General features: G+C 37.6%; 1 protein-coding gene across 1 annotated transcript in view; it reads right to left on the reverse strand.

Moving 5' to 3' along the window:
• Nucleotides 1–24,170, reverse strand: part of MSR1 (macrophage scavenger receptor 1) — a 76,363-nt gene that overhangs the window by 9,782 nt on the left and 42,411 nt on the right. Inside the window, exons 8-9 of the mRNA XM_070599111.1 lie at nucleotides 20,726–20,779; nucleotides 30–218 (exon numbers count right to left, since the gene is read on the reverse strand). Coding sequence (XP_070455212.1) covers nucleotides 30–218; nucleotides 20,726–20,779 — 243 coding nt within the window. The remainder of the gene's footprint in view (nucleotides 1–29; nucleotides 219–20,725; nucleotides 20,780–24,170) is intronic.

The raw sequence follows: 24,170 nt of genomic DNA on the forward strand, positions 1-24,170 counted from the left end.
TTTAAGAAACAACATTTTTCTTAAATTACCTTGTCCAAAATAAGCTCCCTTGTGCACATTTTGAACATTTTGGTATCCCAAACTCCTGCAGATGACCTGTCCGACACGCAGTTCCCAGCGATCGTCACAAACTGTACCCCACTGGCCGTTATGAAAAACCTCCACTCTGCCCTCGTGAGGGCCGCTCCCACCAACCAGTCGAACCGTCTTAGATGGAGCTGTAACAAAAACAACCAGGGATTAATTATATATACACGTATATAGTTACATACGTGTATATTATATATACATATAGTTTATAACACTTTTTTAAAAAGTACTTTAGCATGTTTTTTCAGCAAGTTGAACTATTAGAATAAATATTAAACTTTCTAGCACCACCTATTGGTAAAGAGTTTAATGGCAAACATTGCATTAGTCAAAGCTGAAGCATAAAATCTATTCTCTCTAATTTAACATTTATATAAGTGACATATGCAGCCCTGGTGGTGTAGTGGTTAAGATTTGGTGGTCTCGCCACCATGGCCTGGGTTCATTTCTGGTCAGGGAACCACACTCCTCGTTTTTCAGTTGTCGTACTGTGATTGCTATGTGTCACTGTGATGCTGAAGGCTTTGTCATTGGTATTTTAAAACACAGCAGGGTCACCTATGGTGGACAGGTTTCAGTGGGGCTTCCAGACTAAGATAGAGTAGGAAGAAGGACCTGGCCACCCACTTCTGAAAAGATGAGAGGATGGTGCAAAAAGACTGGGTAGGTTTTCGCTCTGCTGTTCACAGGGTCGCTAGTAGTTGGAGTGGACTCTACCGCACTAACAACGAAGTTACATATACGAGAGTGCTTTAAGGACTGTGTTCCAATAACTACTATTCAACAGCTATAGGTTTGTCACACTAGTTAGAAAAGTTTATACCAAAATGATTCATTATTTTCTTGACACACTAACACAACCCAGTGACTTTCAATGATGTAAGAGGTCGAGGACATTTTATATCATAAACACAACAATAGGTGACCAAGCATCCTATCTTTTACCGAGAGAAACAAGATAACTATAGTAACAACATTCTTTTAGAAATAGCACAGATCTTCCTGGTTATAAGACCCCTACATTTTGTCCCAATAATGAGATAAAAATCAGATAATTTTTGTGCATTTTGAGAAATGACTAAAGCAGTAAACTTTGTGGAGAAATATACAATGTTTTTAATTATAAAAGTAATTTTGTTCTGCCTTGTCTAAGTAATCAAAATTGCCATATAAAGGATAAACTTTTGTATAGTCTTGATCATGCTCAGAGATTTACATCAATATTAAATGTGTCTTTCCTATTTTTAAAAACCAACATAAACATTTTGAACCTAGGGACAGATAAATGAAGTGCGTAATTAACATTACAAAAACAATTCACTTGGAATATCAATATTTCTTTAAAGAGCTTGTGCTATTCTAATAAGTATTTGCTTAAAAGTCATTTGACTAAAGAAGAGAATGAAAGGCAGAGACAGAAAATGTTTTTCAAAATTTAGTTAGTGCTAAATAAAAACAACAATATTCTCCAATAATCATAAAGCCAATGAATACAGTTTTATTTAAATATATCTTTTCCAATATAAGTTTGAGATACACTATATTATAAAAAAGCAAGATATAATTACCACAACAAAAATATCTCTAATGTGAAACTGGAGTTTTACTAAATGGGGTTTCAGAGCTCAGTTAATTGAAGAAATATTTAGTAACCTTTTTTTTCTAATTGGAGTAAATTTTGTTGAAACAGTAATCCAATAACATGTAAAGAAAACCAACCATTTTCTATAACAAAACTGACTGAGCCACTTAGGAACATGAAAAGCTAACATGTTATTATATAGTATTACGATTATAATTATTTCTCGATTCTTTCAAAATATACTTCAGCGTTAGATACTGAATTAATGTAATCATGCCCAAGTGCATGAACCATCCCTTACTTGATAAACATGAGTTTAAAACATTCTAAAAGGGAAAATAATTTGCTATTACAGTATTCAAACTTTCATTTACAAAGTAAAATACCTGGGTGACCCAGTCATTCACGGTAATTGCCTAAGAAAATAGGAAAGAATAATCAAGGAATGGATTGTGTAGAGTCTTAAAAATTAGAGTCATGTAGTATTAACTAGTGTCACTCCCAAATGTTTATTTTTACAGAAGTCACATGTATCCAAGCATAATATATTTATCACGATGCTATAACAAAACAGACACCATATTCAAACATTTGGTTATATGAGCTCGATTGTCTCATTGCACCAGTAAGTGTAGGAAAGTCTTCTCACTGTGCCTTCTTTACCTTTTACCCTCCCAAATATCATTAAAGAGGCTTGGCTGTCCTGGAGCAGAGGTTCTCAAACTTTAGTGTGTCCTTAGTCAGCTTGGTCTGCTACAACAAAATATTATAGACTGGGTGGCTTAAACAACAGGCGTTTATTTCTCACAGTCCTGGAGGCAGGGCAGTCCAACACCAACGTGCTGGCAGATTTGGTGTCTTGTGTCTTCTGAGGCCAGCTTCTTGGCTGGTAGATAGCTGCCATCTCCCTGTGTGCTCACATGGCCTTTCCTCTGTGTATGCTTGTGGAGAGAAGGAGAACACGCTCTCCAGTCGTCTCTTCTAATAAGAGTACCACTCCCATTATGAGGGACCTCACCCTCAGGACCTCATCCAAACTTTACCTCCCAAAGAGCCCACCTCCCAATACCATCACACTGGTGTTTAGGGCTTCAACACGTGAATTTGGGAAGGAGGGACACAACTCGATCCATATCAGTCTGCCCTGAAATCATAGATTGTTAATCCCACACCCAGGGCTTCTGGTTCAGTAGGTCTTGAGTGGGACCCAAGAATTTGTGCTTTTAATGAATTCCCAGCTGATGCTGATAGTTTTATACAATCCTTTGGCCTCATTTATTCCAAAAAGAATGGCTGCAGGTTTCTTTCAAATCTCCCATGCTTGTGGGATTTTGAGGGGGAGTAAATCCCTCTATTTGAATTCCCCCCTTTTTTTTTGAGGAAGATTAGCCCTGACCTAACATCCATGCCCATCTTCCTCCACTTTATATGTGGGAGGTCTGCCACAGCATGGCATGCCAATCAGTGCCATGTTTGCACCCGGGATCCAAACCTGTGAACCCCGGGCCGCCAATAAGCTGAAGGTGCAAACTTAACCACTGCACCACCAGGCCGGCCCCTTAGGGCCAAATAAGTTTGGGCATGCCTATGCCTATCTGTCACCTAAATATATTCAATTATAAATCAACTATTGACAGGTGACCACACTTTGCTGATCCTTGACCATCTCTGAAGGAATATAGAGGAAAGAGGCAGGTTGATAGACTTATTCAAGTGTCAGCATCACACATTCACTTCTGTTTGGCTGATGGAGAAAAGTTCATTTTGTCATTTTGCACAGCCTCAATCATCACATTTTCTCTATAAGACGGCAGATCAGAATTTTCTTTGAATTTAGCCAACTCGTTATACGGATGTAAATAACGCCTATGGTTTCTTTGGCATCAAGCTAACATATTTAGTCAGATAGATTTTTTTCCAACGGAGAATTTTTGTCTTGTATCTAAAGATCAGAAGAAAGAATGGTTTATGCATTTTTCTCTGGGTAGCAGTCTTAATTTTCCTCTTGACTTTATTAATGTAGACTTTTTCCACATTCAAATCAGATAAACACAGGTAAGTAACTATGTGCCCACTGAATGATTCTCTGTATTAGTTATTTCTTTGCAATTGGCTCAAAACAGAAACACAAACAAACTGGAAATGATATTACATGTTAAGGACCACAGGATTGCCTATGGAACCTGGGAATAAGTTTATATTAGGCATCTGGAACAGCTGAACCAAAACTCGAATCTGCTCAGGACTCTTTTCTCCAACTTTTACCCAGGAGTCTCTGTAAGTTGCTTCATTCTTCTCTTTTGTTGCAGGCTGGATATCTTTGTTCCCCAGTCCACATGACAGAACACATCTGTTAACAGCCCCTAAGTTTATATTTTACAGTCTCTTTCTCAATGGCAGTTCTAAAACACCCAAGGAAGTTCTCCGATGGCCTAGTTTGGACCAGCTGTCAATTTATGGACTAAACAGCTAGGCCCAAAGACAGCGTCACTTGCAATAATGTAGCATTCCTTGAGTAAGGATGGAGAGGCATTTCTTTGTTGAAGGTTTTAAGGTGAGTTTTGAGCAAGACAATAATTCAGTCCATAAAAGACATTGTAATAATCTTGGTATCTATGAATATTAGTTATATATATATATGTATATGTTTAGCCATGTGTTCTTTTTCATATCTGTGGCTGTAGAGAGTAACTGAAATTAAAAACCCAGGAGTCAGATAATCTGGATTTTAGTTCTGCCTCTGATACTGTTTATGCAAACTTATTAAACCATTTAACCTCTCTAGGACCAAATTTTCCAACTGTTAAAAAGAGAAAATGATATTTGCTCTCAGTTAAATGCATCTAAACACAACTTCTCTGTGCCAGCCATTTCCCTCAGTTCCAGGAATTATTTGAATAAATAAATAATTTAATAAATAAATAAAATTAATAAATAAATTTGGATAAATAAATAAATAAATTTGAATAATAAACACATATCCTGCCTTCAAGAATTAGGTATCTTTTAGGTTATTATGAAGGTTAGAGAAATAGTTCATTCCTTAAAATGGGGTGGAAATATAAAGTTTTTATTTTTATAAGTTGTGAAAATTTTGAGGTTTACATTTTGCCATGAAAGTGTTAGAATGAATATATTATCTGTGATATTAATCACCTTACTCATTAATTTTTTTTACTAATTCCCTATTTAATGCTTATCTTTCTCAAAGAGGAGTTCATAACCAGCTGGGATAAGCTTCTACAGGTAGAGAAACCTACCCCATGGTTGAAGATGTGAGTTCATTTGACCTTTGTTATTTCCAAACATGATGTTACGAAGAGTCTCTTCTAGGCCAGTAACTAGTAAACTGTGGCCCGCAGGCTGATTCCAGCCTGCTGCCTGTTGTGTGAATAAAGTTCTAGTGGAATGTAGATTAGCTTACACATCGTCTAGGGCTGCTTTCAGGCTACAACAGCACAGTTGAATAGTGTGACAGAGACCTTCTGACAAGTAAAGAATATTTACTATCTGGCCCTTTACGAAAAAAGCTTGCCAAACCCCTGGTATGGTTGAAAACTCAATAGGCTAGAATGAAAGAGGATTTGAGTGGGGATAGCGCTGCCAAGTGACCCTGGAAGAAATAAGGTCACGATTAATCTCTGCTTACCTCTCCAGTCTGCCTCTTTGAGAACCTCTCCGCCACCGCACTCCTAACTCTTTTTACTTCAGTTATAATCACTCACACTTCCCGCATATGCCTTGCTCTCCTTTATTTCTGGGACTTTGGTCCCTGTCTAGAATGCTCCCTTAGTCCCCTGCAACCTCCACTCCCACACGCATACTCCTCTCATTTCTCCACCCTCAGTCCTCTGGGTTTGGATGGATTTCCCTCTTCAAGCTCCCACAGCACTATAAACCACTTTATTTTCTCCACTAGATTGAGATCCTTACAGTATCTTTTCAGCACCTGACAGAACGCAGGGTTTCACTTCGTAGTCACTTGATGAAGAGTTATGTTACTAAGGACTGACTGAATGAATGAATGAAAATAGTGAGCGCTTCTTGATACGCGAAATGCGTTACCTGAGTGGATTAAATTGGTAAATGCCTAAAATATCAAAGAATAGAAGAAAGAGAATTTGGTATTTCACAAGTCTGTAGAGAGAATATAATTTCTATGTGTGGAAGCAATGAGAGAAATCGTAAAGGAAAGATTGATTTAAACAAGGTAAACATGAATCCTATTACGGGAAAAAACTATTTGGTTGTCTCCTGAGAGCTCCCCCCCGCCCCCAAAAGGTGGGAGGGACAGGTGGGAGGGTCCTAATCAGGAGCCTTAAGTATTCCAGAACGAGATTTTGTAGGTTTAGAGAATTTATCTCTTAGTGGCAGACTAATGTTCAACAGAATCTTGGGACTAAATGTCAATTCAATTTACAACGAGAAATGTAATTGCCTCAAAAACTGGAATATTTTATATCTACTTGACAAGGCCATTTTCTCTCTGTGGGCAATCTGCACAGGAAGTCAAATCACAATCAGTGAATTACTCGTTCAATTAATTTATTAATTTACAGGGAGACATAGCAGTGAAATTTTGCCTCTGGGACTGGCCAATGCTCCTTGGTTAACACATTTTTCTTTATATATGTTAATACATTCAGTCAGTTTAGGTGATTTGACATCTCTCTGCTCCGATTCATTGCAGTTTAACTTTCTAAAGGCAGTCTTATTACTTCCTAGGTCTGGAGGGAAGAGTATTGTACTGATAATTTCTCTATATATTTAAGTCTGTATATAAAATAAAAACAATACGTAAAACAATTATTACACAAATAGCTCATTCATATTTTTATGGCCGTAAGACACCAAAAGAAAAACAAAAAATAGAGCAAATAATTTAGAACAGGTTTTGTAATCTAATCTGAGGACATAACTCCAAATATAGCAAAAGTTAAATTCAGTGATTATTTTTCTTTTGTTCTTGAAGGCTTATTTTTAAAGGAGGAAGTAAAAGAAAAATATGTTAGCTCAGAATAGAACAATAACTAAATTAAGTATAGTATATATCTATATATTAGAGTGATAGTTTTAGATGCATTAAACATAACTGCCAAAGATCATGTAGAAAATGGAAAAAAAAGATGATAAAATAATAAGTGACTATATTAAGATTAAAATTTTATTTCAATTATGCAAAAAAATTTGATACATAAAAAGACTGAAAGGAAGTATCCAAGCGTATTGACAGTAATTCTGTACATGGGACAGAAACTGAACATATAATCTTTCCCTTATTTTCTGTAATTGTGTTATTTTAAAAACTAAGAATAATTTAATTAAAATAAGTGGTGGCTGGATATTCACCAATGTCATTACTGTTCTAAAGGGTCTATGACTCAAAAAAAGCTGAAATTCATAAAATTGAAGGGAAAGAACAAGATCAGATGGGAGATGTAGTATAATGCCATTTATGCAAAACAACACAAAAAACAATACCACCTATTATTTATGCACACATACGCATGTAGTAAATGTATAAAAATGTAAATGGAGAGAAGCATATAAACTCCATGATGAAAGTTTACCCTGGAAAAGTGAGGGAGGCAGGCATAAATGGGGCTTCAACTGTATTAGTTAACATTACATTTCTTAAAAAACAAATACCTATAGTCACTATGGTAAGATGTCAACATCTCCAAAATCCAGGTGATGAGTACAGACTACTTATTAGCTATTTATAAATGTTCTTCCTTCTTTTCTTTATGTTTAAAATATATTCTATTTAAAGAAGAAAATACTTTCACAGTGACATTGAGGGAGCCATACATGAGCCCTAATTAATTACAAAAGTGCTTCATATACAAGTCTTTCCTTAAAAGTTAGAAAAAGGATAATATCAATTTACTAACCTATATTAGACAATATTCTGATTTGAGCAGACAAGTCAAGAAGGATGCGAACTCTGGGAGCTTCTTTGCATGGGTCCCTCACTGCTACACAAGTAAAAATAAAGAACTGAGGTCCAAAACGACTTTTGAGGGGGCGGCCTGGTGGTGGAGTGGTTAAGTTTGTGTGCTCTGCTTAGGTGGCCCAGGGTTCACGGGTTTGGATCCTGGGCACGGACCCACACACTGCTCATCCAGACATGCTGTGCCAGCATCCCACGTACAAAATAGATTAAGAGAGGCACAGATGTTGGCTCAGTGCCAATCTTCCTCAAGCAAAAAGAGAAAGATAGGCTACAGATGTTAGCTCAGGGCCAATCTCCCTCACCAAAAACGTAAAAAGATTTTTGAGGAGTGTAGTCCTTTCATTTTAATTATCATATTGTTCACCTCCTTGTCATGTTTCTTTTTTTGAACTAAGATTTAAGGTTAAATTTATCACAGTGGTGATTATTATATTTGAGTCCCAAATGTAACAAAGAAATTTAAAAAAAAATCTGGTTTCAGGTTGACCTGGAAGTCCTTGCAATATGGCAAAATTCCTCTAGAAAGGGAATTGATTTTTTTATTTAAGATAATCAGCTTAATGAGGTGTTTAGCTATGAAAGGCATAATTGGATATCAGATATTTGGAGAAATGTGTTAAAATCTACAGGAAAAAAATGTAACAGATTTTGACTCTTACTCTGGGAGTCAAAGGAGACAAGTATTTTGGAAATCCCGAGACAAGGTAAAGCGGAGAAAGCAGAGAAACCAGAGGGACAGAATTTCAGTGGAGAAGGAGTGTACAAAAGTATTTTGATGGCAGCAGAGAGATTGAGGAGAACAGCCAGTGAGGAAAATCTGGTTTCTAAGCCAGCTGGGAATTTCAACACAGTGAAGTCGATGGGTCAACTTTCAGTTGTAGACTCTTCTGCTTGCATTTTCCTGTTTTGCGTAAATCTTTAGTAAAATTCTCTTAGATCCCCAGGTGGAACTAGGGTACTTCGCCAAGGGAAGGGAGAGATGCTGCGCTCACAGCTGGAATGAGTGATGTGGAGAGAAAGGAGCAGCCGAGGATGCCTAGGGCTACTGTAACAGATGATCACAAATGTGTGACTGAAAAACCACAGAGATTTATTTTCTCACAGTTCTGGAGGCCAGAAGTTTGAAATCAATACACCATCAGGGCCAGGCTCCCTTCGAAGCCCGTGGGGAGAAATCCTTCCTTGCCTTTTCCCAGCTTCTAGTGACTCCTGGCAATTCGTGGAGTTCCTTGGGTTGTAACTGCGTCACTCCAATCTCCGCCTTCATCTTCACATGGTCTTCCTTGCTGTGCCTCTGTGTGTCCTGCTCTTCTTAGAAGGATGCCAGTCATTAAATTTGGGGCGCACCTGAATCCAATATGACCTCATCTTCGTTTAATTGCACCTGCAAAGACCCTGCTTCCAAATAAGGTCACATTTGAGGTTTCAGATGGACATGAATTGTAAGAAACACTGTTAAACCCACTATCAAAGAGGTGGCAGGGATGTGGATGAAGAGACATGGAGGAACATAATTTTTCTGTATTTTCCTCAAACTATTTTATATAGGAGACACTGGAATTGCCTTAGAATGTGAGGCTCGTGCTCAAACAATTTTAATTCAATATTAAAGAACAAACTGACTGGGGCTGGCCCAGCGCTGTAGTGGTTCGGTTCACATACTCCACTTTGGTGGCTCGGGGTTCACAGGTTTGGATCTAGTGGATCTAGCATAGCTCAGCAAGCCATGCTGTGGCAGCATCCCACATACAAAATAGAGGGAATTGGCACAGACGTTAGCTCAGAGACAATCTTCCTCAAGCAAAAAGAGGAAGATTGGCAACAGATGTTAGCTCAGGTCCAATCTTCCTGTCCAAAAAAAAAGTTAAAAAAAAATGAGTAAAGAACAAACAGACCTCCAAGATGTGAGAACTGCAGAATAGCCAAGCAGTAGCTATTTTGGTTACAATGGAAATTAACCAGTTAGCAAAGTCAAGCACAATTATACTGAACATCCATAGTTCAACTGCTGAATAACTAAACATTGCAAATGTGTTGCTCCAGAATAAACTGTGCTAAACTCAGATGATGCTGAGTAGATCTCACTTAATTCTGAGTAAGAGTAAATTACTTCAATGTGTGAAAATTAAAAAATAGAAGGCTTTTAATTTCCTACATTTAATTTGTCAGTTTTTGAATCAAATCATGAAATAGGACTTTAAAATTCTTGCTAAAAGAAATGGCAAATATTAAGATGAAACAAGAACTTGGCATTTAAAAAGAATATTTCCCTAGATGTACAAATCCTCACAGGGATGTGATGATTAAGTATCCGTTTATCTGGGGAAAAAAAAAACAAAACTGAAAAGTCGACTGAGACAAGAAAAGCAGAGCATGGTTATGGTATAAGTTCTCTTCACAGTATCATGAGCTACAATGCTGTTTTTACCATTGGATTTTCAAATTTCCAATCAAATAAAAATGTCTGCATTTCAAAGAGCATATTGTCTTCTTCAAGGGATCATGTTCATATATTGGGATTTTGTTACGATTTTAGAGCAATCTTGTTGTTATTTAATATTTCATTTCTAAGTGAGTCAGTTTCTATAGTTATGTAGGAGAACTTTAAAAAATTTATAAAGGTGAATTTTATTTACCTATTTGTAGGGTATTTAAAATGTTGCTGTTCACTTAAAACCCTAGGGCATAAAAATAATCAAGTTGTCCATTAAGATATTAAGCAAACTAGTTTAGGAAACTCACTTCATAAAACAGCATAAATTACATTATCATTCTTTCTACTTTCTAAAAATGTCGGCCTCAGACCTAATAAAGTCCTCATGGCCCTCTTTATAAGCTCTTTATTACTTATCACTGATAAGTAATCTAATCTGTTTGACCCTTCATTTGCCCATTTATAAAATAAATGTAATAACACCTACCTCTTAGGATTGAGGTTTCAAGTATGACAATACGTAAAAAAATGTATTTTAAACGGTAAATTACTATACAAATGGTAGTGATAGAATTATTAATTATATTTTATTCCGAATATCCTAGGAAACTGTACAATCATAGACTGTAGGAGATTTGAGCTTTGGATCTTGGAGAAAAATGTCCCAAATTTGGCCCACTAAAGTTTAATCTGTCCAGATATTGGCAGGGCTGGCAATTCAGTACAGGTTCTCTGACTTTTCATGAAGAGAAAATAATTTTCTGAAATAACTGAGTGTTTGCACCTTGAATTGAGTTGGGAGGTAAACTGAAAGTCAATATACATTCTCCTTGGCATTGTGTGCTATATTGTGTTCATGCTCATAACTGTTCAGAACTCTGCAAGCTGTTATCAGATTGACTTATGGGAACTGGTAGAAGACAACAGTGCGAGCGGTCTTCATTACGTCTGCACTCAACAAGAGAGGCCATAATTTGTGTCCAACAGCTGTGCCTGGAGGCATTTGAGATAGATCACTTGATGCCTCAAAAATCTAACAGAGAAGCTGTTTTCCTCCTCCAGGAAACATTGCTTCCGTTTGCTTAGGTTAAATCTTGACTATCTTGGTGTAATCAAAGTAGATACTCTTAGAAACAAGAAAAAAACATGAGATGGGCATATTTTCTTCGGGCAATAATGGAAAGAAAACCAGCAAAGAACTGTAAAATATGATGTATCTCAACATCTGGGTTCTTAGTTAGATTGGGGTACTAAATGCTTTATTTCAAAAGAGAGGGTCCTGTGCTCACTCATCAGAGAAGGAGCAGGATGCCTACCATGAACCCGATGCTTTTCTAGACCAGGAGTTAGGGGACCAGGGCTCTAGTCCCAGCTGGACTGTGCTACAGACTTGCTTTATGACTTTGGACATACTCTTTTGCCTGTTTGCGCTTTAATTAGTTCGTTTTTTCTGGCATCTTTTGTAATTATCTCACAAGAATGTAGTGAGAATGACTCTAGTTCACGAAAGTTCTTTGAAGAAGTTTGAGAGGGAAAGTCAGGTTAAGATGCAGTATAATGTTGTACCTAAGTGATAGAATTTAAAATTAGATAAACCAAGATGCAAACTGCAGACCCACCACATAGACCCTGCTGTGTGCTTTTGCACAGGTCACTTAACTGGTCTAAATCCCCAGGGGAAAAACAGCAGCATGAATTTACTTGTGAAGATTAGGTAAAGGAGACATAAGAAATGCTTTGCAAAGTGCCCAGCACAGAGGCGTCACTATATACACGTATTATTGTTATTATTAATATTATTATTTCTTAAAAATTCAGATGTTTGGCCTCATGATTGGGAACGGGTTATGGTGGCACAAAAGTATCATAGATTAAAGAAGAGTTTCTCAACTACTTTGTGCTTCAGAATCCCAAGGGGAGCTTTTGGAAATCACATGTATCTGTCCACAATGCAAACCCTTGAAATCAGAATCTCTATGTGTCAGGTCCAGCCATCTGTATGTGATAAAAGCCTTAGAGTCATTCCTATGCTCGCCACAGCTTGAAAACAATTGCTAGAACAATATTAGAACATAGTGTGATTTCTTAGAGAGTTCTAAACCTTTCACATTATGGAAGAATTGACCTAATACATTGCTGCCTAATAGCAGTTAGCAAGAATATTAATAAATATTATTGGACAACACAGGTTGATCCACTTTTTCAGGGCCCTTTACCCTGCATTCTGAGATTCTGAATGGGCAATCCTAACTAACCCATCACTCAGTATTTCCCTCATTTTGTTGGCAATGAGTGTGCCCCATTCTCTAGATACTACAGTAGTTAGTCAACGGAAAACTCAGGATCCAAGGAGAGACAAGAGTTTTTTGACAGAACGAAGGGGGCATTCTTTCTCACACATGGTCAGATTTGAAGATAATGCAGCATAGCAAGAGCCTACTTGACAATGAAACATACGTAAAGAGAAAGAAAGACAGAGTCCAAAAGACTTAGTTTGAAGTCCTGGATCCTGCCAGACCTGAAGCAAACCCATCTTGGAATTCTTAATTGTGTGAGGCAATAGATTCTGCTTCTTGACTAAGCAAGTTTCTGTTATTTTCTACTTAAAAAGTTCTTACAAATACCTAGGTGGCGATTATTTGACAAAGAACATTAGAAGTAGTTTCCCAGGTCATTCTGTTTGTCTCATCACCACTGGTTACTGTCTACTTAAATTTCATTACCCAGCAATTTTCATTATTTCATGAAACACCATAATGTAAAAGAACATCACTGAAACGTGAAAACACAATATTGGCAAAAAAAACAGCATTGAAATTGTTTTCTTAACTATAAAAACACAAGAATGTCTCAAACTTATTTATGCTACAGTTTAGGCCCTCTTTAAGAACAGACTGACAGAAAGACAGGCAAAGACAACTGAGGCAAGATCTTCCTCATTCTGGAACAGTGGCAGCCCTGTGCTGTGAAGATTTAACATGAGACTGCTCACAGTCACAGACGCTGAGGTCAATTCTTGATACCTTGCTGTTACGGATCGACTCGTATCTCCCAAAATTCCTATGTTGAAGTCCTAACCCCCTAATGTGAGCATATTTGGAGATAGGGCCTCTTAGGAGATGATTGAGGTTAAATGAGGCCATGGAGGGGAGGCCCTAATCCAAGAGGACTGGCATCCTAAAGGCACCTTGATCTTGGACTGTCAGTCCCCAGAACTGTGAGAAAATACATTCCTGTTGTTTGAGCCACCCTGGCTGTAGTATTCTGTTTTGGCAACGTTAGCAGATTAATATACTTCCTTTTTTTTCACTTTGTTTTGTGTTTTTGATTAGTTTCAAATGAAATGAGAAACAGAGTACCCCAGTGGGTATAAAGTTGAAAATATAAGCTTTGTCTTTAATTTATAAATAAGAAATAAGCCGCCATACCCAGTACATTGTGATCTGAACAGATTACAAACTTCTCTTTAACAAAATAATCATTTTGTCACTGAAACACCTACTTCAAAGGCTTGGAAGATTCTTATTAAAAAACTACAAAAGACAACACAACCAGAGGCACTCACAACTAGAATATACAACTATGTACTGGGGAGCTTTGGGGAGAAGAAGGAAAAAAAAGATGGCAACAGATGTTAGCTCAGGTGCCAATCTTTAAAAAAAAAAAAGAATCTTCAGGAATTTGGAAACAAAAGCAAAAAGAAAACCTACAAAGGTATTTATTAAGGACCTACTAGATGTCTGAATACAGTAATAACAATTATTCATTTAGCTACTCTCTGTGATTAATGCATGACACGTTGTTTTGGTGGAGAAATAGTGTTCCCCAGTACAGTAGGTAACAGGACTAAATGAGAATATAACAGGAGAGTTTTGGAATAGAACAGATAATCATTTTGTAGAGAACAAATAGATTATGCTGCAAGCCATGTAGAGTTTTTGTGAAAATATTGTGCACAGAAACCTAATATTTGTATTTGTATTCAGTTGAAAGAATTTACCTTTCAGCATTTATAAGAAATGAAAATTCAGAATTACACAAAACATCATTAGGAAGAAGGGTGTTTTTCATTTTGCTGAAGAATTCACATTGGGATTCCTTTAAATAGTTCCTGTAATGAGCATCAGAAAGGTTGCTGGGACTCAGTTATTTAACTTTGCAGGGGGTCAAGCAGGATGTAAGAATTCAGGGTAAGCAGGAAACGGGAATAACTATAGCCCCTGGGCAAAGGTCAAGAGTGTAGGTTAAGCCACAACAAGAGATCTTCCTCCAACACTTCATGTGCAAGCAAGTAACTGTAGGGGAGTGCATTTCCAGAGCAGCCAGGCTGATGAAGGCAAGTACTATGTTGTCAACCTGTACTCTTGGAAGATGCTTTAATTGGAACAAAATAGATGATCTTGGGTCAGTGTAGGACCAAATTTACTGTGGAATAGCGAGCCAGGACCCAGTTCTCTGAAGAGGTGCAGGAAAGCCATGTGGTCCTCTGAGGCTATGGAGGAACCAGAAGTGGCGTGTTGGGTCTCTCTCCTCCATCTGCCTTCCGGCACATAACTGGGTGAATTTCAAATTTTCCTGGTGCAAAAGGCTTTGCTGAAGCTGTGTGGATTGTTTTGTTGTCCCTTCTAATTGGCTCTAGTGAGAGTCAGGCTGTGAGAGTCAACTGGAAGAGGGACTAAACCAGACGAGCACTAACTGCTGGATCCATTACTGAGTCAAATCTGTGTATCAATTTACAAGACATATCAGTTACACACACTATTAAGGAACACATCTATTGTGTTAGTGGAACATTACGTGTTTTAGCAACAGTTTGTGGAATTATATAAAGCTTTAAATGCCACGTAACTGTCAAGACTGAGCAGCATTTGTCTAAGTTACCTGGAGCCATCACTGCTCGAGTATGCTCTGCTCTGCTACACCATAACCGGGCCTCCTGGGAGAGGTACAGCAAGGAGTTGAAAAAGGAGGCACAACAAAAAAAGAGAGACATCAAAGCAGCCATGTTATATTGAAAAATGTTAAAATTGAGCCAGTTCCTGAAACAAAGCTAGAATACTAACAATAGCTCCCTCCCTTGGCGCACGTAAGTCACATTCATTACTGATAATGGAAGCTTTGTGAGCATTCCAGGGAGAATATGCTTTTGAGACATACACTTAGGGGAGAGACTGGAGGCAGTAGCTACAGCAGTAAATGAAGGTGGAAACATAAGTAAATACTGAGAATGCTTTTTTGGAATTTGACCTAATGGAAGTCATACTGTAAGAATTTTCATCTCCTTAGAGTCTTCAAATTATTAGGCCCATTCTTGAAAACTAAATTGCTCATTGCAAATCTTTCTCTCTCCTCCTTCTTTCTCTCTCCATACCCTCCATACTACATATTTGTGGCATTTGTATATAAAAATGCGTAACGCTAGTGTGAGAATGTTGAATGGAGTCATAGTTACAAAGAGGAATTTGGGAGATCGACACATTTGGCTTTGAGTTTCTGCCCTTCTATCTATTAGCAGTAAACTTCAGTTTCTAATCTATAAAATGGGAATAATAATAGAAGTTACCTCAAAGGCTCTTCTGAGGATTAGATGAGATAATGCATCCAAAGGCCCTGGTGCACAGCAAATGCTCTCTAACTGTTCATTATTATAACTATTGAGTGCTTGGAGGAGAAGGCTGTATTCCAGTCAATTGAATGCTTTGAGAAAGACCACAATTCCTTTAAGATTGTGCTGAGTCCTCAGTAGAAATCTAATGAAAGACAAACTGAGATTTCATAACATCGTACAAGCTTCAAAGTAAGATACTCTAAATTCACATCCTAGCTATAGTCTCATTGGGCATGAGCAAAGCACAAAATACTAACAAATGACACATTAGTAATTGAGATTTTTAGGACAGAGCATCACACAAGGTGTTTCATTGTGTGGAAGGACTTCATTTGCTTGACTGAAACACTTACCCTTCCAAGTCAGTGAGAAAACTGCAGACAAACCTTTGTGACGGCGTTAGAGCTCAGTGCAGACTTGTTTTCTCTTCATTACACCTTATTAAAGTTGATATAATTTGTGCGTTTGAACTGGGCATCCAGTATCTATTTTGATCTAAAGAGAGAAGACAAGCCCTTCTCGCCTAATTTGGAATGTTCAGGCTAGTGTTTCACACACTTAAGGATCCATTTGTAGTTTGGAGTATCAGCTAACTTATGAACTGAATCTCCTGCAATGGTCTCCCACGGTCTCTGGAATCAGGGCCATTCTGTAGCCAATGTGGACCAAGGCTGGCTGGCAAGAGAACAGGATTCCTCCCAGGCCCCACCTGTCCCCCAGTGCAGAGTAGGGTAGGAAGTCATATCCAGTTAAACCACGGACAGAGAGATCCAACCAATCTCCAGATGTTTGCATTAACCGGTTAGTCAGCTCTCCAGTTTGCTAACATTGAGGGCTCTCTGATGACTGGCTCACGCCCCTCCTTCTCACTTCTTTTCCTGGAGACTTTGGTGTCATGCAGGCACAGACCCAGATGACCACTGACAACTCTAATTTGTGTCAACCCTTCTTGGAGCCTTCTCATCAGCCACATCTTGGGCTCATGCTTTGTCCTTCAGAGCCTGCCCTCTTGTTTTATTGGCCTGACATTTTGTTCTGACCTCTGTTGTCAGCTTCCGGCCCTGGTGTGGCCTCTGTTCAGTCACTTCTTTTATTTATAACTTATGCTCTTCTGCTCGGCTCAGACAAACTCGCTGATTTGTGATCTGGTCACACTTGCGTTGCTCTATCAAATGTAAGATCTCATCTTATTCTCTAGCATCTCTCTTTTTGTCCATGACATTTATTTGGCTTCTTGCATTTTCATTTTGCTTTCCGTCCTGATTACAGATTTAAAATGTCTGCATTATACCAGTGAGGAACAGCAGTTCCAGTTCAGAGAGACCACTATGAACCATACTTTACATGTTTAAAGCATTTTATGATTTTATAGAGCATCTGCATCCACTCAACATCTTATGTGATCCTCACAACAACCCTGTGAGGTAGGTGTCAAGACCCCATCTTACAGGGGAGAGAATGGAAGTGGTGAGATACACATACACATAGTGTGACTTAGAATTCTACTAGAACCTTAATGCTGTGAGTTCTGGGACTTTGTGCTAAACTTTGAAGGAAAGCAGTGCTGTAAAAATGTGATCTGTTAATAGACAGACATTTAAAAATACCATGGAATCCCATATTTTACCTACTTCTTTTTTTTCTCCTGCCTTTTCCTACTTTTTCTCCTTTCTCATTTTTGGCCCTTTCTTCACCTACACATATCATTTCTAGTTCTACTGAAGTATTTCTTTTTCTCCAGGATCTATACTGGATAGCTAAAGCATAAAACAAAAAAGCTTTTTAGAATAAAAAATTATCAGCATTATTTTTTCATGATCAAACTATTCTTGCTTTAAATGGTCAGGTAATTTAAGGAAATAGTTTTGTTTTTCGGTTCAAATGTGTTGAATGAACTGTCCAAGCTCCACTTTTCCTCACTATAAAACTTGAAAAAAAGATGCTATAACTTGGATAATAAGACAAGAAGGTAAACTAAGCAAATCAAAATCAATTTATCTTTTTAATATTCTAAGGAATTTAAATTTCTTGATCTCCTCTAAACACCCATAGAGTCCTGTTCTTCCCCCAGCATAGCTTTGCTTTATTGTATAGTTGCCTCTTTACATGACTATGTCTTTCAGGGACAATCAGCTCTTTAAGGCCAGAGACAATAGCTATCTTATTAGCTGCTGTGTCCAGCTTTATAAAGAGCTATATGTATGTATGTAATGAACATATGCCAAATGCAATGAATGAGGGAATGAACAAATAGATTTTCTTTTATGTCATCTCTATCTCTAGTTGAGAATAGTGTTTTTGAATGTAAAGAACCCACATATAATCAGTATTCATGAGATTTCTCCTAGAACCCAGTGGGTTAAATTGGGATCAGCAAGATACTAGATGAATGGGTGGCAGAGGGATGCTGGTCTGGCTCTGTGGACTGGTAGGAGCAGCCTTTCAGTTGGTACATCTCAACCAGGGGTGCTAGGGCATGGTGGTGATGGTGGGGTACTGGAGAGGGGAGAAGTATGAGCATGGGAGCAGAGTCCCAAACAGCACCAAGGACCAGGAGAAGCCATGAGGAAGCCGGGCACCGTACAGGAACCAAGGTTGTTTGGAGGAGCCACAAAGGGATCTCGGAGTCAGCTGTGCTGATGACTTGTCCAGAGGTGAAGGGCCTTTTAATGAGATGGTAGCAGAGGGTTCCTGCCCAACCCACCTGATCTTAAAAGGGCCCTGCCCTAATATGATCAGGGAGTTATACTGGTCCTGACACATATATAAGAGAGGAAATCAATGATTATTTTTATTACGTTTAAATTATGCCTGAAAAATATGAAAAAAATGCATATTAAAGTAATTCAATATAAATTTTCATATATCATAATTAATTGAAGATGTAGAGAATCAGGCACTTTCGTACAGAATACATGAGTATCTTTTTGGAGCCATTTGCAAGAATCCATCAAATTGTAAAATGCATATCATCTTTGGATTATTGATTCTACTTTTAGCAAATTCTCTATCAAAAACTGTTCCCACAAGATCGTATATAAGAATGCTGAATGTAGCACTGTTTATTAAAGCCAAACAAAAGAAAACAAAAATCATTAAGTGCTCACGGCTAGGGGGTTGAATGACACATTATGGTATAGCTATATAATGGAATAATGTGCAGCCATTGAGAGAGGAGGTAGAGCCATATATAATGACATGGGCAGACGACTGGCATATTAAATTAAGTTAGAAGAACTTATTTAAATAAGAAGAACTTAAATATTAAGAACTTTCTTAAATAAGAAAGCAGAATGTACTGTATAGATGTTGTGTAGATGATTCTTTTTCTCTTTTGGGACATTATAGTATTACATACTTTCTATGGGGGGTGAGCATTAGGGTAATTTAGAGGCTAATACACGAAAATACCTCCCATTACTTTCTCAAAGAAAGTATGCACATAAACTTCAAAATAGCCATAAAAATATCTTATCTGCAGCTGAAAACATTTCTGAACATATCTGAAAAAAATGTTCAAAGCATTTGATAACTTCAGGTAACAGAAGACAGTGAGTGTGTTCAGTACAGACTACAAAATCAAGAAGCCCCTTATTTGCCAAGTTTGACCAGAGTCAAGGTTAAGAAGCTCAGAGAAACTCTCAAGAAAGCAAGACAAGAAGATAAAGAAGAACCAAAGATAAAGATAAAGAGAGAGATAAAGAGAGAGATAAAGAGAAAGAAAAGCATGAAGACCTGGAAGAGAGCTATACAAGGAACTCAAGTGAAAACGAATGGAGGGACAAGAAGAAAGGGAAAGAAGTGGAATAAAAACTATACAGCAGACAAAAGTGATCACATGAAAGGATAAATGGATACAAAGGAGAAAAGATATACTAATGTTTCTATTATCTTAATACAATGGTAATAACACTGATAATGATTGAATAAAACAAAGCACTTTGAGGAGACACAATATTCTGTGTTGTTCAATTTAGGAGCAAAGACAGATCAACAAGGCAATGATGGTGGAAAGCACCCTGTGGTTACATTATATTTTAACGAATGGCATTCACAACGGTGACCCTAATTTGTCTAAATGTGACATCCATACACAGTATTAGGCTAAAATAATTATTTTTGCTGAGACAGGGAAATTGTACTATAGTTTTTAAAACAATAGCTACAATGGAAAACTGCTAGATTTTTAGTACTTTAAAGGATTTGCCATAACCTGTCTAAAACAGACCCTTGATGGGTAAAGATTATGTTGCTGTGTGTGTGTACCAGCTATTCCCACAGACACACACACATCGCTTGTAGCTCCTATTGGGAATCCAGAGGAGTTGTCCCTGCATTCTGAGAAGTCACGTGTGGACTCCTCAATCCTTTTCACAATCCTTTCACTGTATCTGTGAAGACTGGGCCTAGACGCACAATAGTTGACTTATGGCATGGCATATTGAAGGCAGCTCTTCTAATATTTAGTTTTTAAGGTCCAATTTACAGATTCTCTACACTGCAACATGAGGTGGGCATTCCATCGACACAGAATTCTGTTGTGAAATCTATTCTGTTGCAGTTTTGAAAGTCTAGGATATAGAATACCACTTCTCAAATTTTTGGTAAAATATAACCAAACACAAAAACCCGAGCCATCAGAGAATTAGTCTGTGAAGGTCCTTAGATTGTCCAAATTCCTACATGTAACCTTTCAGTTAGCTCAGTTAGTAGATAAAGAGGCTGTAATTGTTTCTATTCATAAACTCGATTTTCCTTCAGCAGATAGAAATGGACTTGAAAATTGAACAATTTTCCATGTGGAATTTTTAGAAAATCGTACTCACCACAAAAACAAAATACAAATGGGTAATGAGATTTAAAGAGCTGTGTAATTTAATCTATTTGTTTTACTCCAATTAGCACGCTTTGTTTGTAGAAAACTGTGGCTGACTTCCACAGAATCTCTACGGATTGATGCTGAAGCTCCCAACATTTGCCTCAAACCCAGACCACTACTATCACAACTCGTTTATAACAAAGGCACACACGAAAAACAAGAAACTATAAACTTACTTAGCATGCTTCCACTCCCCTTTTCTCCCTTCTGGCCTTTTTGTCCTGGATTTCCTTGAAAAGAAAAGCCAAAAAATGACTTTTTAAAATTAGGGAAGTTCACAATGCTTGCTTTAAAGGAGACGGTACCACAAGGTGATCTAGAATATTAACGTATCACAATCTACAGATATTCAAATATAATAATGCTGTTGATGATGGTAATAATAAAAATAGCTGTCATTTTAGAAGCCCTATTATGAACCTGGCGTTGTTCTGGGTAGGTCCTTAGCACATTATCTCATTATTTACAAGGGATTAAATGTTCCATTTTCCTAAAAGTGGGAAAAACTGAAGTGTAAGCAGTTTAGCAGTTAGTTTGGTGCTGATTTATCCTTTCGTCCCCAGCCTTTGACTGTGCCTTCCTTCCTCCCCCAGGGAGCCTGGTGCTGTCCATCTCATCCTACTCCTTGTGACTCTATTCCCATGACAACTTCTCTATCTTGTTTTCCCTTTCTTTAGCATGGAGCATCCCAAAGACCCGGCTGGGATGAATTTCTGGGAGTGCCAAGACCCACCTCAGTCCTGGGGGAAGCCAGGAAGGTCTGAGGGGCATCGCAGCCTCTGGGCTAGTTCCTTTTGGCTTTGAGAAACCTCAGCCACTTCCCTAGGGGTGTGGTCCAAATGTTATCATTTTACATGAGGATCAGGACTTCAAATAGGTATGGAAACATTGCTAGGACCTTAGTCTTTGCTAATGGGCTGCTATTTCACCCACAGTTCCATTGTTAAAGGTATACCCAGAAGACCGCCCTTTGGTACCTACTAGAGATTTTAATGGTAATAATTTCATCTTCTGAGAGTGGTGGTGTTTTTGCTCATCAATTCTTCTTTCAACAGTCCTCAGATATCTACCTTGCAAGTAACAACCTTCTTGACATAAATATAGGACAGATCATAGTGCTGTCTGTCTCTAACAAAGTCTTTGTTAACGTTCTTGATTCCGCCCAACAAAATCAAGAACGTCTATCTTTCCATCCAGGAGGTCAGAGGATGTAGTTTAAAAATCATGGGCTTTGGAATAATAACAATAATTTACAAATCCCCATCTTGAATTATTTTGTTCTGCCACTTACTAGTAAGTGGCTCTGAATAAGTCTTCCTGAGCTAAAGCTTATTCTTCTGTCAAATGAAAAAATAACACTTTCCATTGCAGAGTTGCCTTGAAAATTAGCAGCCTTTCCCATAATTGATAGTAGCTCTTACTATTATTTTTTGTTTTACATCTCCCAAAGCTTAGCTAGAACTGTCTCTCTGTGATGTTATTCTCAGTGAATAAGAGGACTTTTCATCTCAGTTCACTTTTTTTTTTTGTTTTCCTGAGGAAGATTCACCCCGAGCTAACATCTGTTGCCAATCTTCCTCTTTTGTATATGAGCTGCCACCAAGGAATAGGTGTGCGTCCGGGAACTGAACCTGGGCTGCTGAAGTGGAGGACACCAAACTTAACCAGTAGGCCACCAGGGCTGGCCTTTCAGTTCACTTTTTATGGCACAATTATTTTTTATTTTACTTTAAAGTTTTAATCTTTATTTTGGGTTTTTTGTTTGTTTGTTTCTCCAGTTTACTTTGCCTTCTTCTGTGCTTTATTTTTGAACATTTGTCCTTATTCACCTCTTAGAGAAGATTTTTTGATCCCCAATTTACCAGATTTAAAAAATATAAAATTATGTGTGATGAGTAATGTGAGAATTCAGACTTAGCACTTAAAAAGTATAAATAATTTCCAATTAAAATTCTATTTTGAAGAGTTCATGAAATGCCAACCATTCCTTATCAAAGTATTATAAGAGAATGCCTCTAATTGCCCTGCATACGTGATTACATTGTACGTGATTACATTCACTTTTTAATTATGATTCAGTCATTTCAGGTAATGTTAAATTGGCAAAAATAATTAATTTAGCACAGAGTACCTAAAACCATTCCTATTTTTTTCTTGATGGTATCTTTTTATGAGATATAGTATCAAAGTTTCTGATTTCTCAAAAGAAAAAGTCTAAGATAGTAAAAAACAGTTGAGAAAGAGGGGAATTAAAAGGGTGTCACTGATCAGTTCTAATTCTTTTCAGAGAAAGTAATATAATAAGCAAGCTTAACTTCATCATTTCAGAATTATTTTCACAATTAGAATAAAGGAAGTGACCATATATTATTCTTGAAAAATCTTTTCATTACTGCAACTTGTGGTGGGTATTTTAAGAATAGAAATGCTCAAGTCAGAGTACCAAGTGAATGACCCACTTAAGTCTTGATAGCTCTAGGATTGTATAATAAATAAAAAATTAGGGGGCTGGCCCCTTGGCCGAGTGGTTAAGTTCGCGTGCTCTGCTGCAGGCAGCCCAGTGTTTCGTTGGTTTGAATCCTGGGTGCGGACATGGCACTGTTCATCGAGCCATGCGGAGACAGCGTCCCACATGCCACAACTAGAAGGACCCACAACGAAGAATGTACAACTATGTACCAGGGGGCTTTGGGGAGAAAAAGGAAAAAATTAAAAAATCATTAAAAAAAATTAGTTTCTTTTTTATTTGCTTTTTACCTTACACCACTCTTTTTTTTAATGATGGTAAAATGAAAACTACCTTCTTCTTATAAACAAATACAAATTTTATGTCATTTTACCATGATGCAGAGATTATCTCACAGATGACACTTGGAAATCTTTTCTCACACTTGAATCCATTAAAAACATTCTAGAGAATGGGAGTATTTCCCTCCTTTAGAAAGACACCTTTGGCTAAAAAATGAGCCCAGGAACTTAGTGAAAAGCTGGAATAAACCATCTCCTGTCATACATGTCGCTCTTCAATCAAAGACAAAGAACACGTATTTCTGAAAGTCATTGAAAAATAAGAAGTAAATAGTATGTAATATACTGACATTCTAACTTTAAATATAAAGGGAGGTAATTTCAATAAATCATTACGATTTTAAGCATTTTTAGTGCCCCTTCCAAGAGCTAGACATTAGACTAGTCGTTTTCACGTACACGTCATAAATATCCCAGCCATACTGGTTGCAGCTATTTGTTTCAGATGTGACCATCTCCCTCCTACGCCTAATACTTGTTTCCCGAATTCTTCACCTTCAACCTTCTTTTTAATCTTACACTATCCTTCTACCCTTCTTTCCTCTCTATCTTCAACCACTCCTCTACTTTATCTTCCCAACAGCATGTAAGCAAGATTCAAATCTCTCTTTCACAGAAATAAAAGCAAATCAAATGAAAAAAACACAACAAACAAAAACCTGATTTCTTTCTCTTCCTCTACAAAGGTTCAGGTTTCCCAGCAATTACAACTCTCATCCCCAGTTCACCTCTAAGCATTCCCCAATCTGCTTCCCACCTCACCCTGCCCCGCCCCACAGAAACTGCTCTCAGTAAAGGCAACATCCTTATAAC

The sequence above is a fragment of the Equus przewalskii genome, chromosome 28 (genome assembly GCF_037783145.1).
Source record: "Equus przewalskii isolate Varuska chromosome 28, EquPr2, whole genome shotgun sequence".
In the NCBI taxonomy this organism is placed as follows: domain Eukaryota; kingdom Metazoa; phylum Chordata; class Mammalia; order Perissodactyla; family Equidae; genus Equus; species Equus przewalskii.